The sequence below is a fragment of the Puma concolor genome, chromosome A1 (assembly GCF_028749965.1).
Source record: "Puma concolor isolate L17-30 chromosome A1, mPumCon1.1.hap2, whole genome shotgun sequence".
NCBI lineage: Eukaryota > Metazoa > Chordata > Mammalia > Carnivora > Felidae > Puma > Puma concolor.
The window spans coordinates 8,253,731-8,273,093 of NC_141667.1; the positions used below are offsets into that span (position 1 = coordinate 8,253,731).

General features: G+C 42.5%; 1 protein-coding gene across 2 annotated transcripts in view; it reads left to right on the forward strand.

The window, feature by feature from the left end:
* The window catches only part of MARCHF6 (membrane associated ring-CH-type finger 6), a 76,491-nt gene extending 57,337 nt beyond the window's left edge, over positions 1-19,154 (forward strand). The window contains exons 21-26 of one of the 2 annotated variants that reach the window (XM_086676032.1): positions 140-336; positions 2,004-2,138; positions 7,458-7,547; positions 10,205-10,337; positions 11,728-11,863; positions 15,340-19,154. In XM_086676032.1, the coding sequence (XP_086532158.1) occupies positions 140-336; positions 2,004-2,138; positions 7,458-7,547; positions 10,205-10,337; positions 11,728-11,863; positions 15,340-15,430 (782 nt within the window). In that variant the 3' untranslated portion in view covers positions 15,431-19,154. The remainder of the gene's footprint in view (positions 1-139; positions 337-2,003; positions 2,139-7,457; positions 7,548-10,204; positions 10,338-11,727; positions 11,864-15,339) is intronic. The other variant, XM_086676040.1, reaches the window with a different exon arrangement.
* Positions 19,155-19,363: the final 209 nt, after the last annotated feature.

Here is a 19,363-nt window from a genome sequence, read left to right on the forward strand (position 1 = left end):
TAATGAAGACATTGACATATCAAAATGTGATGTCTTTTTACTTATCACTTAAAATGATTGAAATAATTGAAAATACTAACAGAAGGACATCAAGATTATAGTTCTCTTTACATAGATAGCCACATATCTCATTTATCAGCCTTTCTGTTTTCAGTATTTGCTGGCCGTTGGTTAATGTCATTTTGGACGGGGACTGCCAAAATTCATGAGCTCTACACAGCTGCTTGTGGTCTCTATGTTTGCTGGCTAACCATAAGGGCAGTGACGGTGCTGGTGGCCTGGATGCCACAGGGACGCAGAGTGATCTTCCAGAAGGTTAAAGAGTGGTCCCTCATGGTAGGTTTTTCTCCTACAGAACTGATGGTGTATGATAGGAGTAGTGGATACATTTTTTAGTCATTTATTTAAATATTTTCACTTTTGTTTCTTCATTATGCATATGGTGTCGAGAGTTCATTTATTTTTAATTAGAAGGGATATTCCTTTAAGACATTAGCTTTCTGATTCATTCTGAGAACCACAGTTGGATGAATTCAAGGGTCAAAAGAAAATCATATTATTACATGATCCAGTAGGGCCCTTAAGTAAGTAATGTAATTAGAAGTTATTTTGGAAATGTTAAGGTATAAGATACTCTTTAGAATTTAAAATCAGTCTAAGTAGACATTTTAAGATATTTTTTCTAAATTTTGATTTTTTGATCTATTTGAATATGTAAAAATCTTGACTTCAGGATTAAGTTTGTGTTTTTCATATAAATGGTATTCCTTTAATTACACATTTCTATTGCTGATTCAAGAATGTCTTGGCTAATGTGAAAGTGTAGTAAGTAATGGAAATTATTACTCAGTAAGTACCTAATTGCACAGCGGTGGGGGAGAATGTCAGTGTAAGATGACCATCCATGTGTGATGATTTATTGATTGATTGTGATGTTGGCTATGCTTGCTAAATAGGTTTAGGTCACTGCTTATGCCTCTTCATTTGTATAATCCTAGTTTTGTATCTGAATCTAGATTTTAATTTCACTAAAAGGTTAATATTAGTGTTGAAAGAAAAACTTGAGATTTATTATATATTATGAACGGAGGGGCTTAATTGCTGTTTAATTTCACAAGATAATGAGACGCTTAAATATATTTAAAATACGGAAACCAGCTAATAACCAGTTTTCATTTGGTAATTTTCTATTTCTGTTTTCTATTATCAATATGCCATTTAAAAAAGCAAGTACTGCATTTTATATGACCCACGTCATGTTAGTCTCTTGTTGAAACAAATGTACTCACCGAGGCTACGTTAAGAGAAAGGGAGGTCATCCGACATCAGGGCCACTTTAAGCACTCATTTCTTTGTCAGGATTCTGTAGTGGTGCTTTCATAGTCTCTATTGTTTTCTCTGTGTTGACTTTATTTTCATTTTTTTGTTGCTTTGTCCAAATTCTAGAGCTGTGCTAACAGAGTAGCCATGTAGCTAATGGCTACTGTATTGGCAACACAGATAGAGGACATTTTGGTTATCATAGTTCTGTTGGGCCACAGAGGATTCTAGAGGGAGCCAGTTTGATCAACGGGTTTAATTACCTTCACTGGGGTTTCTACAGAGCCCTTCTCCTGTACCCGTCCACCTCCGGGGTTACAGGTCAGCCTGTGAGTTGGCTTCATTGGATTAGGAGCCTGGGATAATCAGTAGCTTTTCTTGGACAAATGAAAGCCTACTTCTGAGAATGAGTTTGAGAAAAACAGCACAGCCACCTGGTTAATATATGTAATAATGACTTCTGTAATTTATAAGCAGAAATGCATAATAATTTCATGCTTTTATTATAGCTTGAGCTTGATATACATATTCATTTAATGATATAATATGTATGTGAGGTGTTTAGGTAATGTATTTGTTCTGTTAGGCATCAGGTTAAAAAAGAAAAATAAAGTTCCAAGTGGAATAGAGTTTAGCTAAAAGCCAGAAAGACTCTCTAGTGACATGGCCTCATTTGCTGGCAGATCATGAAGACTTTGATAGTCGCTGTGCTGCTGGCTGGGGTTGTCCCGCTCCTGCTGGGGCTCCTGTTTGAGCTGGTTATTGTCGCTCCCCTGCGGGTTCCCTTGGATCAGACTCCTCTTTTTTACCCATGGCAGGTAAGTGCATGACTTCTGCTCATGGTATTTCTTTATGGATTTGGAATCAGAAAAATTTGTGATTTTTTTTTTTTTAAAGTGATTTTAAGTAGTTTGTTTAGAAAGACTAATTTTTTCTATTCTGGGAACCCTTATAAAATTGATTAAATAGTACATTTTAATTAATTGCTTTCAAAATATACAGGTCATTTAACTCCTTTAAAAGGTCTTTATAGCTTAAAATGTCACTATTTGGGCTTCACCTGATCTTTAAAGGTACAGACTAACACGTGTTGGTTTTTTCACTTATTAGCTAAGATGAGATACCTTGCTTCTTCTAGGTTTGAGGCTTTAAGCAGTAACTTACATTTTTGAATACTCACAGCATGTTTTCTCACAAAGTCACAGGTTTATTAAAAAGAGCATTCTGAGGGAACCTATGTAGATCACAGCAAAGGTCTTAAAGCTATCGGGGAAGAAAAATACTACTTTTCTATAGTATTTAGAGCCTGAAATTAGCATCCTAGACTTCAAGTTCTTAAGAGATCATAAGGGAAGAGCTAGGCATTGATTCAGTCATTCATAGGCTTTTCAGCCTTGTTTCTATTTCCTCTTAGTGTATGAGAGTAGATTTAAATTTTTTTTTTTTTTCAACGTTTATTTATTTTTGGGACAGAGAGAGACAGAGCATGAACGGGGGAGGAGCAGAGAGAAAGGGAGACACAGAATCAGAAACAGGCTCCAGGCTCCGAGCCATCAGCCCAGAGCCCGATGCGGGGCTCGAACTCACGGGCCGCGAGATCGTGACCTGGCTGAAGTCGGACGCTTAACCGACTGCGCCACCCAGGCGCCCCGAGAGTAGATTTACTGGAAATGAAAATTATGCAGGATGTATTTCCCTTCCTCTACTTTCCAGATGGAGAGACTCCACAAACTTTACTTAACAGCAGATAACTTACTTTTGTGCTCTAATGTGTGCTAAAACCCTGTATTATATAACTCAGATGGAAATGAGTCCAATGCAGGAACTTCTTGTGGACCTTATGGGCCGATCGGCGAGACAGGTGCCAGGTGGGCCGCACTGTGATTGGGGCAGTACAGGCTGCTGTGGCCTCATGTAGGAGGTGTTTATCCTGGCTTTAGGAGTTACGTATGATTTTCTGTACGAGACAAGGTCTAGGACAACCTAGAAGAGAGTACAAAGGAGTGGCCAAGAAAGGAAGAAGTGTATTCAAGGAAAGAGGGATTGGGCAGACCACGTGGTGAAACAGAGCATATGTGTGGAGCTGTCTATAATCCTGTGTGCTCTAGATTAGACTTGGAGAAGTGGGGAACAAAGGGAAAGTTAAGCACATGTGACGTCTTTCTGTAAGGTCTGTACTGCAGGGTAGTCAGATGGCATCAGTGACTGAAGGAAAGCTCTTTTTTTTATGGAGTAATACCAGCTAATAAAGGTAGAGGAAGTAACAATTAGAAAAATCACTGTTTTGCAATAGTTCACAAAACAGGTGATTTCAGCAAAGACTGTTAGTGGATGCTGAACCCGTCAGGTGAAAGTTGATGGGTCTTCAGTTACTACCGCTACATAGCAAGTTATGTCACAACGGTGTGGCTTAAAACAGCCATTTATTTTGTCTACACAGTCTGTGGGTCAGAAATTAAGACAGGGCACATTGGCTGGTCTCTGCTCCATGTTGTGTGGGGCCTCGGCTGGGAAGACAGTAGCTGAGTGTGATTTGACAGCAGCAGCCGGAACCCTTTGGAAGGGTCATCACTCACATGTGGGGGTTGGTGCCGGTTGTTGGTTTTACCCCAACTGGGCTGTCGGCTGGAGCTCCTGGATGTACCTGGGCTTCCTCACAGCCGGGTAGCCTCCAGGAAGTGGGGCCTGTTACTTTGTACTTGAGAGAAACAAGTGTCCCAACAGACAGGGTAGGAGCTGCTCATCTCGGAATTCCCACGGTATTGATTTTCACTCCGTTGTAGTGGATCCAGGCAAGACGCAGAGGTGGGCCCAGGTTCATGGGAAGGCAGTGTAGACCCCTAGCACCTAGGAAGAAGAATTTGCAGGCATGTTTCAACACCACTACGATGCGGAAGTAGTTATTTAAATGGTGGCCAAGTGTCATCTTGCACATTACTTGATATCCCAAAGGAAAATACACAGCTTTACTGTGGAAGGGTCAGTCAGACGCTGCCTTAACGCAATGATCACTGCAGATGCCACAAACGGGTACGATTTCAGTGGGCGGCACTGAAACAGAGCAGATTGCCCCTGACATGCAGGTGCTGGCCTGGCATCGGCTGGGCCTTGCTGTTCTCCTCCCGGCAGAAACAGTTTCACAGAACATCAGCATCACACAAGACCACTTTGTGACCGTGACGGGTCAAGACAAAAACAAGACCCTTTCAAAACCATGTCTGAACATGGGCAGAGCATGAGCATTGTCCAAACCACAAAAATGAGAAAACATCCCCCGTTCCCAGCTAACGTCATTAGCCGCTGCTGCATTACTAACTACAGTTTTAGCCTCAGTTGGTCCCTGCTTCTGGGCAAGATATATTAAGATACCCAGGATAGATCACCTCTGCTTTCTAAGAGTATCCGACACGGAGCAAAGCCCTGTGCCCTTCCGTCCCCCATATCACTTCACACAAACCGAAATCCTACAGTCAGCTCTTCCAGCACTCTCACCGAGCGCCCCACGCTCCCCAGACGGTGTGCTCTTCCTTCCTCACGGCAGCGAGCAGTAAATGCAGCTTGCGTGGTTACACGTGTGTCCCTGTGGTGTTGACGGCACCCAGCATCGTCCTTCTGCAGAATGACTGGAAACGCTCCGGTTTTGGGAATATTGATGTATTATGACCCAGTGGTTTCACTTTTCGGAATCCGCGGCAAGGGAACATTGACATGCGCGGGAGGCACAGACCGGGCTGTCTCCACCATGTCATTGTTTCTAATGCCAACATCGTAAGCAGCCTGCATGTCCATCAGCAGAGAATGCCTAAAGAAAATGTGATATATTTTTGCTTTGGCACTTGATGTAGCCGTTAAAAAGAGGGAAGTAGAGTTGTGTGTTTTGTTAGAGCGAGTTGTCAGTCATGTTTGTAAGTAGGAGAAAAATACAAGTTGTAGATGGCTATGCATAGCATGGTGTCCTTAAAATTCTGGATAAGAACAGCTTGCTTTTTCTCTGTAGCTGACTCTAAGCTGCTTGCCTTTCCCGTGTTAAGTGGCTGCAGATTTATGGGAGACTGGGCCCTTGGAGTTCTGGCAGAGGGACCCGTGTGTGTGTGTCCTGTCCTGGGGGAAAAGACTGGCTATCAGTGGCTCTTGAAAGAGCTTGAACCTCAGCAATCTGTGGACCTCCTCAGGTGAAAATGAACTTCACCTGGGTGTCTTCTAGACTCCAAAGGCCAAGAGAAAGCTGAATTTGCAAGTCAAATCTCCCCTGCCTGGGGACCTGGGACAGCACAGGAATGAAGCAAGGAGTCTTCACCATGTTCTGAGTAGGGGACTAGGGGCTTGCTATCCGAACGTCTAAAAGGCTAAAACGTCCTTTTGTAACCTTTAGGATATTCTTAGTCTGACCTGAGCCTCATTGAACCTGCAGAGAAAAATAACAAATGCTTGATCTAAGGGGGTGCACAGCAACCACAGAAAGAAAGGTCTGGCAGAGCGATGAGAACACGTGCCCAATGACATGCCTGCCAAACCCTGAGCATCCAAATAGAAGAATAAAAACACAGGTGATCAAGGGCAGTATGTGTGTAGATGCACACACAGTGGCAGTAAAACAAAGTGAAACTGTGGTGCTACATAGCACGGATCTCAGACATTCAGCAGGTGAATTGAAGACGTGGGTCGTCACCATTGAGGTTCACACTGTGTTTCTGGAAGACGACTGCAGAGCACAGAGCTAAACTGAACAAGTAGGAAGTTGAGGGTAAAGGTAAGGGCCTTGGAGAGTACATCCAGGGAAACTAACATCCCCTAATAAGGGCTCCAGAGTGCAGAAATGAGCGGTGTATAATGAAATAGAAAAACTTAACTGAATTGAAGAAAGTACTGATTCTGTAGGTTAAAAGAGCTCATCAGGTTTGGTGAAATGGACATTGATGAGAAAAATTGGGGGCATATCTTGGTAAGATAGTTCTGAGTCCTAAAGGTAAAGAGAAATCATAAACCTCGAAATAGAAAATCATATTGGTAATAGACTTTTTTCTGTAACACACAAAACCATACGGCAGAAGAGCATTTATAGACAATTGCAATAAAAGGTACAAAAACCAGGCCTCCTGTACCGAGGCAGAATGTCATTCAGCCATTTGTCTGTCAGGGTGAAGAGCCATATTTGAGATAGCAAGAATTCAGTGCATACATCAGCCTTTCACCTCATTTGAAGAAGGTGCTCAGAATACAAACTAAGCAGAGCAGTAAATCACATCAGCCTGAAGATGGTAGACAGTGAAGAGGTCTGACAAACAGTATGAGCAAAGTTCATATAAAAATGATGCTGCATCATTTCTATGGGACGTAGATACATAGATACAAGTAAATGCACAGGGGAAAAAACGTGGAGGGTACGTTAACAGTGGTCATTGCTGGGGAGCGATCAGGTTTTGGGCTGGTAGTCACAGAGGACTCCAGCCTTCTCTGCAAAGGTTTTGATTTTATGTAAGAGTACATCTAAATGTTAATGTGTTACTTTTTAAAAAACACATTAAAAAAACAAACCCAGAGACTGGGTTATGAAGGACTTTGTGTGCCGTGCTCAGGAGGACTTCCGAGTTGTAAGCAGGAGACTGTCCTTATGTGATCTGACTTGTGATGGGGGTGGTGATATTTCTGGCGGCCTGGTGGAGAGCTGGCATGGGCGGTAGAGGCTCTAATAACAGTTCAGCAGTACTAGAGCTGGAAACTCTCTGAGCCTTCGGGGTGGTTTCTTCAGGCCAAACATGGCTCCACAGGCTTGTTTTGATGTAGTGTTAGCTCAGCTGAAGGCAACACAGCAGCTTAAGACGGTTGATGAAATAAAATCATGGCACTGTTTCACTTGCTTTTGAGATCCCCATTAATGTTGACACGTTTCCTCATTCTCCTGGGGAAATAATGTAGGTTTCTAAAAGATAATAGAATGAGTTTCATTAGAAAGACTGAACTTGAGCTCTTAGGGGGAAATTTCCCTGGATTTTTCTAGTGTATGTTCATCTTCTGTAAAATTGTTACTAATCCTGTAGGACTTCTGTTTTGAAATGAAATATTCAAGAAAATGTACAGCCTGTCTGCTGGGTTTATTGCTGAAAACAAACACCTTTTAAATGGTTTTTATTTCCTAGGACTGGGCACTTGGAGTCCTTCATGCCAAAATCATCGCAGCTATAACCCTGATGGGCCCTCAGTGGTGGTTAAAGACAGTAATTGAGCAGGTGAGCAGAGTTCGCTTTCAGGAGAGACTAGGTGGGGCAGGGGTGGTGCTTGGCTGCTGGGGTGCTTAAGTTTCATTTTCCATCTTTGAGTTTTCTGCATTTTCTCTAATAAGTATATGTAACTTTTTTTTTTTCTAAGAAGACAGTTTGCTGTTTTATCACCATGAATTTTCATCAACCAGTCTTAAGACTTTCTCCTTTTTTTAAAAAATGTTTTTGTATTTATTTTGAAGGAGAGAGATAGAGCACACATACACGCCAGTGCGTGGGAAGGGCAGAGAGAGGGGAGAGAGAGAGTCTCAAGCAGGTTCTGTACTGTCAGCCCCATGCAGAACTCGATCTCACAAACTGAGATCATGACCTGAGCCAAAATCAAGAGTTGGACACTTAACCAACTGAGCCACCCAGCATCCCAAGATTTCCCTTATCTGAAGTTTAACCAGTGGCTTACAGTACCTAAAGCTCCGAAGTAAAGGCAAAAATTAGTACATGTGGTTTGTTTCAGGGAAGTTCTGATGTACGCTTGGTACTCAGTTTTCTAAATCTGTAGTCGAATAAAGAGGTTACTGTTCGGGGCGCCTGGGTGGCGCAGTCGGTTAAGCGGCCGACTTCAGCCAGGTCACGATCTCGCGGTCCGTGAGTTCGAGCCCCGTGTCAGGCTCTGGGCTGATGGCTCAGAGCCTGGAGCCTGTTTCCGATTCTGTGTCTCCCTCTCTCTCTGCCCCTCCCCCGTTCATGCTCTGTCTCTCTCTGTCCCAAAAATAAATAAATGTTGAAAAAAAAAAAAAAATAGGTTACTGTTCAAGATAGTAAATCAAAGGCAGGGGAAAAAATAAAAAGTAAAGCTGATACTGTATACTTGAAACTAATATAACACTATATGTTAACTAACTGGAATTAAAATACAAACGTTGGGGCGCCTGGGTGGCTCAGTTGATGACGCATCTTTCAGCTCAGGTCATGACCTCACAGTTCGTGGGGTCGAGCCTTACATGGGGCTCTGTGCTGACAGCTCAGAGCCTGCTTGGGATTCTCTGTCTCTCCGTTTCTTCCTGCCCTTCCCCCGCTTGCACATGCCCCTGTGCACTGTTGGGCTCACTCTCTCTCCCCCCCCAATATAAATAAACTTAAAAAAAAAAAAAGACTTAAAAAACATATCCCAGAGCCTTAAAAAATAATTAAAATACAAAATAAAAACAATCTTAATGAAAAAAAAAGCAGAACTGTTAGGGAATATTTTACTACATAGCATGTAGGTTATTATTATCGTATTATGGAACTGTCCGATAACTTGATCATTATGGTGATAACCTTGAAAAAAATACATTGTGCCTCTGTACTCTGGTATTAAGGCTGGGAAGTATGAGAATTCGCTTTAGGAAGATTTCTATCTAAAATAGCCAACATAACAGATTTTGGTACTTATTTCTTTAAATTTTAGTTGACTAGAAAACGTACTTGTGGACAATCCTCTTATCCTTAGGTCAGCGTCAAATAGATTCGGCGTTCTGTTGCAGGAAACAGATGTATAGGAGATAAAGACAGTAGTTCCCAGCTCAGTATGCACAAGAAAATTGTCAGAAAAATCCTGGCCCCGGAGATTTGTGGGGGTAGGAGCGCCAGGAAGTGGCCGTGTGTTTGCATCCACTTTGGAGTCTCCAGGTGTGACTCTGGCCCTTGCCAAGAAATGTGGAGAAGAGGGTTTCGTCGCAGTTGGACATTGTGAAACATTGTTGATCTTTGTAATATTTTGCTCTCTGAGACGTTCCTTTTTCATACTGTGTGTGTAAGTTTGAACAAAATGGTTGAGAAACACTGGGATGTCTTGTTGCATCAGTTTAGATTCATCCGGGATTGGTTGCCTTTGGAGGGTTGAGCCTGTTGTCAAGCATGTCCGTGCGCTGTGGCCCTTGGTTGAAGTGTGCTTCAATACTGTGTGCTGCGGGCCAGGAGAAGGCGGGGTGCTGGGGAGAAAGCAAGAACAGAGGTCTTCAGTTCTGTCCCCCTCTGCTCACCATCTTTATTTTCCGTTATTCCCAAGGTTTTCCCACTTCTATTCATCCTTTCCTCTGAAGTGCTATTCATTAGAACTTTCTGGATAAGATAATGAAAATACTGGAGAAATTCTTGACATAAAAAAAAAAAAAAATTCACCATAGAATTCTTTCATACTAAATTTTCACATAAAATATCTTCGGTTAAAATTTGATTTATACAAGCTTATCAGAAACATGTTCCCTGCTTATAATGTTTTCTTTCATATTCAGATAAAACGAACGTAATCTTGATTAATAACACAGATCATTCTTACACACATATGTGAGTAGTTGTTTGGGGTTATGATGTGGTCTTCACCTCATATTATTGGGTGTATCCAGTATTGTATAGTGCAGGGCTAGTATAGTTAGGATTCTAGACTAGTGTTTTATTGTTTCATCCCTTTGCAGAGTTAACCTCAATGTGTAAGGAAATAAATGCATTTCTGTAACGACTTGTGGGCACCGTACTTAACATTTGTGTTCAGAATTTGTCTTGACTTCGGAAAAAATCGCCAATGGATTCAACTCCCTGTGGCTTGGATTCAGTAGAGATTGCTCTGTCAACTTGGGGGAATTTGTCTTGTCTCCCTTTTTCTAATTTTCTCCTTCACGTTTCAGGTTTATGCAAATGGCATCCGGAACATCGACCTTCACTATATCATTCGTAAACTGGCAGCACCAGTGATCTCTGTGCTCTTGCTTTCCCTGTGCGTACCTTACGTCATCGCGTCTGGCGTCGTTCCTTTACTAGGTGGGTAATGCTGGCCAGGGAGCTGGAGACGGCACCTGTTAACATCACTACTTTCTCGGCACTTGCAGTGCCATAGGCTGTCTGGCTCCAGATGATTAATTTGTGAATATAAATCCAGCTAAAACAGTGATTTCGCAAGACTCTTTTTCTTCGATTTGACTACTTAGGGCAAGATTTGGGGAATCATAAACTTCCTTTATACAGTTTTTTCTCTAGGCAAGTGAGGAAGTATTGACATTTACACTGTCCTCAAAATAGGTACAGCTTTCCTTCAGGTTGTCTTCTCCTGACTAGAAGTGCTGTGATCCCATACTTGTAAAATCAAGGTGAAGTGTTGTTATATTAGTAACTAGATATTATTTTTTTAAGTTTATTTTGAGAGAGAGAGAGAGAGAGGGAGAGCACGCACATGCACACTAGCAAGGGAGGGGCAAAGAGAGAGAGAGAGGATCCCAAGCAGGCTGTGCACTGTCAGCACAGAGCCCAGCGCAGGGCTTGAACCCATGAACTGTGAGGTCATAACCTCAGCTGAAGTCAAGAGTCGGATGCTTAACCAACAGAGCCACCCAGACGCCCCACAGCTAGATATTAGCTTGTCAATAACATGCTCACAGGTCCTCACAGGACCTTAAACCCAGCATATTTTCAAAATTAGAAGCACAAAGTTTCCCCTCCAAATCTTTTTTTTCTACTGAATTCCGTCTCTTAGTGCTTAGTGTTACCATCCAGAATTTGCATGGGTCAGAAACCTTGTAGGTCATCTGTGTCACCTTCCTACTCACATGGTCCCCAAGTCCCGCTGCCCCAGCCTCCAGAAGCCATTCTCTAACCAGGCACCTTTCCCTGTGGCTCTTACCTTAACCTCAGTGGCCTCCTGTCTGGTTTCCCTAATCTGAAGCCACCGCCACTAATTCACTCTCCACACTGTGGCCACAATGACCTTTCAGAAGAATAAGTCTCATTGTTCCTGTCTGGTGAACATCCTCTTGATGGTTCCAGCATGGCCTTTATTTTTTTTATTTATTTATTTTTTTAAATTTTTTTTAACGTTTATTTATTTTTGAGACAGAGAGAGACAGAGCATGAACGGGGGAGGGTCAGAGAGAGAGGGAGACACAGAATCTGAAACAGGGTCCAGGCTCTGAGCGGTCAGCACAGCTTGACGCGGGGCTCAAGCTCACGGACCGCGAGATCATGACCTGAGCCGAAGTCGGCCGCTTAACCGACTGAGCCACCCAGGCGCCCCAGCATGGCCTTTATTTAAAGCATTTCACGTGGCAAGCGTCAGCTTCAGTTAAGCACCTCCCAGCCCTGCCTCCCGGGGGAAGGACATATTTTTATTTCACGGTCATTCCATATACACTTAGTTTGCCCTTTCTTTGTTTTACAGGTGTTACTGCAGAAATGCAAAACTTGGTCCATCGGCGAATTTACCCGTTTTTACTGATGGTTGTGGTATTGATGGGGATCTTGTCCTTCCAGGTCCGCCAGTTTAAGCGCCTTTATGAACATATTAAAAATGACAAGTAAGTCTAGATTTCCGTTTATCTGTTTTTAAGATGTCTCTCTTAATTTTTGTTTCTAATGTGATAAGTCATAGTTGAGAAGGGTGCTCAGATTCTGGATACGTTTTGAGGTAGAATTAAGGGTTTGCTAACAGATTGGATGGAAGATGTAAAAGACAGTGTTATCAAGGATTCCACTGGGGATAGGGAGCTGTCACTTTTGGAGCTGAACAAGACTGGGAGAAGCAAGTAAAGGGGGGAAGGCTTTAATGCCCATTCTAAATAGTTTTTAGTCTGTTTCCTAACGTTTTGGTCTGACAGTACATTAAATAGTTTTAGGTAAAAATAAGCCTGTATGAGGACTTGGCCCACCTAAGCTCTACCTGCAACCAGGGGCCACTGGGTCACTCTGACCATTGCCAAGAGAGGCTGTAAGGTTCCTACAGAAGTACTGTAGGGCCTCTGTTTGAGGGAAACTGTGACCTCTGCTCCGTGAGAGATTGAGGACAGCCAAGGAAAACACGTTCTGGGGATAACAGCCGTCTGACCTTCCATGTCCTAACAAAGCCAAATGGTGGCTGGCAGAGAGAGTGAGTTTATAATATAAGTCCATCCTGGTTTGCCAGGAAGAGTCCCAGTTTACACGTGTTGTCTTGTTTCATTGTTAACAACACTCTCATTTAGACATGAGATACCTCCTCACACCTGTTGAAGTGGCTACAATTAACAACTCAGGAAACAAACAGGTGTTGGCAAGGATGTGGATAAGGGGGAACACTTTTGCACTGTTGTTGGTGGGAATGCAAACTGGTGCAGCCACTCTGGAAAACAGTGTGGCGGTTCCTCCAAAAATTAAAAATAGAACTACCCTACAACCTAGCAGTTGCACTAGTAGGTATTTATCCAAAGGATACAGAAATGCTGATTCAGAGAGGCGCATGCACCCCAATGTTTATAGCAGCACCAAATTATGGAGAGAGCCCGGATGTCCATCGATTGATGAATGGGTAAAGAGAGTGTGTGTGTGTGTGTGTGTGTGTCTGTCTGTCTGTCTATACAGACATACATATACACAGTGGAATATTAGCCATCAAAAAGAAAGTCTTGCCATTTGCAATGACACATAGAGTGTATTCTGCAAAGCAAAATAAGTCAGGCAGAGAAAGACAATTATCCTATGATTTCACTCATATATGGAATTTAAGAAACCAAACAGACGAACATAGGGGAAGGGAAGGAAAAATAAGATAAAAACAGGGATGGAGACAAAACATAAGAGACTCTTAAATACAGAGAACAAACTGACGGTTGCGGGAGGGGAGGTGTGGGATGAGTCAATGGGTGATGGGCGTGAAGGAGGGTGCTTGTTGTGATGGGCACTGAGTGTTATATGTAAGTGATGACTCACTGGGCTCTAGTCTGGAAACCAGTAGTACTACGTTGTATGTTAACTCACTTGAATTTAAGTGAATAAAAAAAAAAAAGATGAAATTTAGGGTGTTCAAGGCTTTTCCAAAGCATTCACTGACAAAAAACCCAAGTATACTTGAGCAGTCTGTAAAGTTCTGTCTACCGGGAAAGAACAGAGAGGGGATTTCAGTGGTGAATGTCCCATTTTTCTCACTTCAGTCGTTTAGGCTGACGAGTACATTCTGCAGACAGTGCAGACGAGACATGGCCTCGGCTTTTTGCTGCTTTCTTCCTCACCCTTGTCCCCCACCCTGCTCGTCTGCCCCAGCGGTCTCTCCTGCCTACCTTGGAGCGTGTCTTACTCATTATTTTCTGCTCTCTTGCTGCAGCCCAGTGTACGCTCTTCTCCCATGTTCGTTCTTCGCATAGCAAACTGTGAAGGGCAGGCTCCCTTGAGGCCGCACCTCGGGTGCCGTGGTTTCCGCCGGTCCAGCAGCGTCGGAAAGGGAGCAGGCTCTGCCCGTGGGGTGTGCGGGGCGGGCTGTGGGCACGAGAGGGTGCTCGGTCATTAGGGAGAGTGGGCGGTGGGCTCAGAGTCTCCTTCCTCTGCACTGAGTTCCTTTTTGGTCCTGGGCAAATGAATTAAAATCACTGTTGTCTCTGCTTTTATTGCTTTTTCATTGCCATAACGTCAACCCCGTTTTTGGCATAACTTGGTGTATCTTGTGATTATGGGTGTGTCAGGCAGTGCCTGACATTAGCATCAGGATACATTAGCATCCAGTTGTCATTGTTTAAAACATTGATAAGCCGTCACAGTTAAAAATACACTGGTGGGGGAACTAACTGTGAGGGAAAGGAGTAGTTAACATCAGGAAAAGGATTGGTGAGAGAGAAAGAACGAGGATTATACCGTGGGATCATGGATGAAGAAGCAGTAGGGTTAGTGAAATGCTTTAAAAAGTGACGTGAAACTACTCGGCAGAAACTGCCACAATTTCGCATGAGGCTGGTGTGTGTTAGTGGAAAAGTGGCGAAAGTCAAAGAAGCAAAAGTAACGGTGAAAAGTGAAAGTCACTACACTGAGTCCAGCACATGCCAGGCCTTTGTTGCCGTGGCTTTTGTGTGCTTCTTATTTCTTACAGCAGTCACGGGGCACAGTACTGCTGTCCTCGTTTTATTGGCGAGTAAGTAAATTGGGTCTCAGAGACCCAGCTCCCGGGCCAGCCTGTCGCGTGCCGGCTTTGCTGTCCCGTGCTCGCACAGGTGGCTGAGGACCGAGTGGCCACTCGTGGGTCTGCAGCGCTGACTTCACATGGGCACCGTGTACCCCAGCCTCCTGCCGCTCATGGCCACAGTCGGCTCTCATCCACTGTCCTCCGAGGCTCAGCCTGCAGCCCGGGCACCAGGGTCAGGAGGCCCCCCTGCTTCTCCACAACCGCTGCTGTTGTCCTGGGGATGTGGTGTCTGGTCACGCCAGCCGTGGTCACTTCTGTGTCTGGTGCTGTAGCCCTGCACCCTTTGCCCTGACCTCCGTATCATCGCGGCACGTGACTTAGGGACGTGTAACGTGACCTCCTTCCTTCTGTCCCTTGCACATGCTCACTTCTCTGCCTTCTCCCCTCTGACCTCATTGAGACTCTTGCCCTTGGGTTTCTCCTTTTCTCTAGAACTAGAGCTATTCTGATCCACTTTCCTCTCTACCTAGCTTTCTGTTTCTTCAGATCTGTCTTCTGAGCTGTTTTAGAAAATATTCCTAACAGATAAATGCCCTGAGTCAGTTGACTGTGTCTTACCCCCCTGGTGTCTGCGTGTGCACGAGAGCCCCAGCCTTCGGGCCAGAGGACACACGCCATTGCCTGGGATCCGAGGCCTTCCGACGTTTGCTGCTCTCGCCTCGCCGTGAGCTGCCTGCTTATGTGCCTGTTGCCAGTGTTCATTCTACGCTCCCCTTCAGACCATTGAAGGGTTTGAAGTGGGAGTGATCTGATTTGCATTCAAAAAATGTATCACTGGGTGCTCTTAGGAAGAATATTTTAATATGTGGGATCATATAAGAGAGTAACCACCCTGTTTTTACAACCTAGATACCTTGTGGGCCAACGCCTCGTGAATTACGAACGGAAATCTGGCAAACAAGGCACATCTCCACCACCTGCACAGTCGTCCCAAGAATAAAGTGGTTGTCTCAACTACCTTGACCTTCCCCTTGCCTTTACGTGTCCTTTTTTGTGGACTTCTCTCTGGGAGATTTTTCCCAGTGATCTCTCAGCATTGTTTTTAAGTTAACTGTATTTGACTTGTGTTCTCAGCATTCGGAGAAGCAGCGTGCAGGGCCCTGCCGCCCTTCCTGCATCTTCCACCATCGTTGCTGTCTGAGGTCTGTACATGTGTAAATAGAAGTTCCTGGATACCCTAAAACCGTGGATTAAACAGAATGTGCATTGTACATCTTTAAACAAAATGTATATTAATTTATTAAATCTAGTTGTCACTTTATTTTGGACCTGCTGTGATCTTGACAGGAAATGTGCCACAGAGCCATAGTGCAGAGGCAAAACTTTTTCACGACGTCCTTTGGAGCGCGGTATCCCGGTGTTCCTAGCAGTTCTTATTAAGTAAACTGTGCATTCTGTCTTTCTTGGCTGTTCAGACCTTACCAAGAACTTGAAAGGAAACAAGTAGAAATCAGCAGTGGAGTGTCTGTGGTAAGAGAACATGGACTTTGTGCTTCACTGTCGATCGTTTTTGGAAGTTATTTTGTATAACACCAAAGCTGTTGTACATTTTCTACTGCCTGATTTTTTTTCATGCGTCTGTGTTTATAATATTGTATAGTATCTTGTGCTAGGTGAGGAAATTATTTTTAATTTTGATAATTTAATATTCCTAGTGATCAGCATTAGGGGTTGGGCTTTTGTGCTTGTTCGGGGCATGTCTATACTTAGAGAAAAAAAAAAGTCCACAAGAACGTTTTCCTTAGTTCTCTCCAGCCCCCCTTTTCCACACACAGCTGTCGTTTTTTTTTCTCTTTGGCAGCAGTAGCCAAAAGTCATGCCGGATCGCAAGTCTTCTAGAATACTGCCAACAACAGTACCGCATCATACTGGAATTAGGACACACTGAGGTGTTAGCTAAATGCACACGTCGTTTGTGGTCTTAGATCGGCAGCACCAGGGAAGGCAGCCTAGAACACCTGGTCCTGCTGTTTGGGGCACCCCGTTGGGTCAGGATTAGGGAGTCCGTTTCTCCGATTTTCCATGAGTAAATCCCAAAGTTTCCAGAGCTTTTTGTTTACAGAAGAAAACTACAAACGAAACCAGTTTGATTTTACTCGTCCTGAAGGAAGCTGGCTCGAGCTGGCCTTTTTAACATAGGAGTGAAGAAGGTGTTTCATTGGAAATGTGCTGTAAAATCTCAGAATACTGAACACTTACAGATCTGGTTTTCCCTGAGAACCAAAGCTTCGAGAATGAAGTATTTAGAGCAATACAACAGTTGGGCACACGATCCCAGTATTTAATGGTAATGGTATATTGTAAGGGTGGTGTTTGTGTTTTGAATGTCGTCAGAGAAAATGGGCAGCAGAGGTCTCCAGGAACTCTTAAAGAGTTTCCATATAGTATTAAAGTCTGTACACTTAAATCTGGAGATTCTTTAAAGATGAAAGTCAGCCAAACGTAAGCTACCACAAAAGCAGACATAGTCTGGTTGTTTTACATTTCAACAGTTTTTGCTGAGGGGGTAATTACTTTACCTTAAAATACAGCGTAAAACATCAGTATCAAAAAAAAAAAAAGCTTGACATGGGGTTCAGTGTGAACACCCTCCGGCACTTTGTAGCAGTCCTTTCCCTTGTATTTGAAATAAGGTCTTTGCTAGCCCTGCATTTATGTGGAAATGGAATCCTACTTTAAAAAATTAGGAGCATTTTAAAATGTACTGCCACCTATCGTGGTATGTGTCTATATAAATTGTTCTCTTTGGGAGAAAAATATTATCAATTGGGCATAGAACTTGATTATATTAATTTAGCTTTCTTTTTAAAATTTTCAGAGAATTTATAGATCTTGATATAAAGTCATTGAACACATTTATCCATTTTATCAGAAAGAGAGCTAGGCAGATACCACAAAAAATTAAAAATTGTTATTCTACAAAATTTTAAATGAATCTTATCAGATATTTTGTAAAAAAAAAAAAAAACTGAAAAGAAAAACATACATATATATGAACATACACAAATGGTGAGAATCTTGCCCTCCATTTCACCGGCAGATACTTTATCTTGTTGTATCTAAGGATTTCCTCTTGGTTTTCAGTTGTGCTCTGTCCTGTTTTTAATAAGATGAAAACTTTCATAAGGAAAGCGTTTGCTGACATAACATTTACATGGGCAGCACCAGAATTTTATTATTAATCAATAGTCTCATGAACATTTGAAACCTCTGGTTCAGAAAGTTCCAGTATTGCTGCCCTTCATGTAGAATTAAAAAAAAAAAAAAGTGTAGTTTTGCTTCATTTTACATTGGGCTAAAACCGTCTTCAAGGAAATTAATTACAAAAGAAGACCATTTTGCTTTATTTTTAATTGTTTATAAATGGAAGACAAATCAGCATTTGGGAGTAAGTTTCACATGACCAGTTATCAAATGGTCATATTATGAGGTGTGCATTTGTCATTATTAGCAAATTATGTTTGAGTTTTAAACTGTTCAAGCTAATAGTTGAGATGAAAACAGGAAAATACCAATGTGAGGTTTATGTCTAGCTAGCCTTAAAAAAGTTCCATGTTTTTAGGTGATTTTTTCCTGTTAGTTCTCTGGAGAAACCGTGGAAATTGGACATCTCAATTCCAGATGTAAACAAAAAGTAATTTTTATTTCAACATTTAATATAGCTGTTATTACTGTGGATCCTTGTGTTTTTTCTTTCCCTTATTCAAGTAACAGAGAATAACTTTTTCTTAAATGATTTGGTCTTAGAGATGTCATTTCTGTATTGGCAAATGCTATTATTAAAGTGTAATTCTTGAATTTAGGTTGAATTCATGACTTTTTAAAATGAAGAAGCACTGGACATTTCTCCACTGTATTGTGTTTACCCCCCGCCACACACACACACACACACACACACACACACACACACACACACACACACACACACACACACACACACACACACGCACACGAGAATGTAGTGCCGGTCTAAGAACACTGGCAGTTTTGTCAACTTCGCAAGTTAGCTACTCATTCTCACTTTTCAGGACTATTTTAAGATCTCTACTTACTGTGATAAGTTTTATACTTGTAAAATTTTAAAGTGATTATGTTCAAAATACTCCTTTAGAATGTTACCTACTCGGTTGCCATCAAGAAAAGACAGAATGTCGTGCCACTAAAGTATTAACAAAAACCTTGTGTGTGGAGATTGTAACTCCCTTGGTTGGGCTGTCTTACATCTCATTTGTCCCTCGGGCACATATTTTCTCTTCACCCTGTTACTGCCCTGTGTCATTTTTTAAAAGCAGCCATCATGAGAAAGGGTTTCTTTCACGTAATCTCCAACAGTATGCTTGTTACTAATACAGTATTAAAGGTGTAAGACAGTATATACCCAATTTCATTCCCAGTGATTCTGTATGAGTGCCTCGTTTTGTGTCAGCAGAGCAATATACAATACCTTAACTGGAAATGTAATGACTGTAAGGCCTGGAACTGACTTGTAGATGGTACGTAGAGCACTTAGTTATTTAGGACGTCAATTTTCTATTGACGCGAACACCTTAGACACCCAGACCAATTTTATGTATATATATTCTAAAATGCTCCCTTTTTTATGTGGTTGGTTGTTGCCTTCTAAGTCAAGAGAACAAAGTTGAATAAAGCGAATGTTAGCTGTAGCCTAGTTTTTTTGGTTTGTTTTTGCTTTGTTGCAAAATTACTTCAGAATTACAGAAATGTGCATTATTAATCAGCATAGGTAGATAATCTAGGTTATTAAAATTTTTTTTTAATGTTTATTTTTGAGAGGGAGACCAAGTGCAAGTGGGGGCGGGACAGAGAGAGAGGAGGACACAGAATCCGAAGCAGGCTCCAGGCTCCGAGCTGT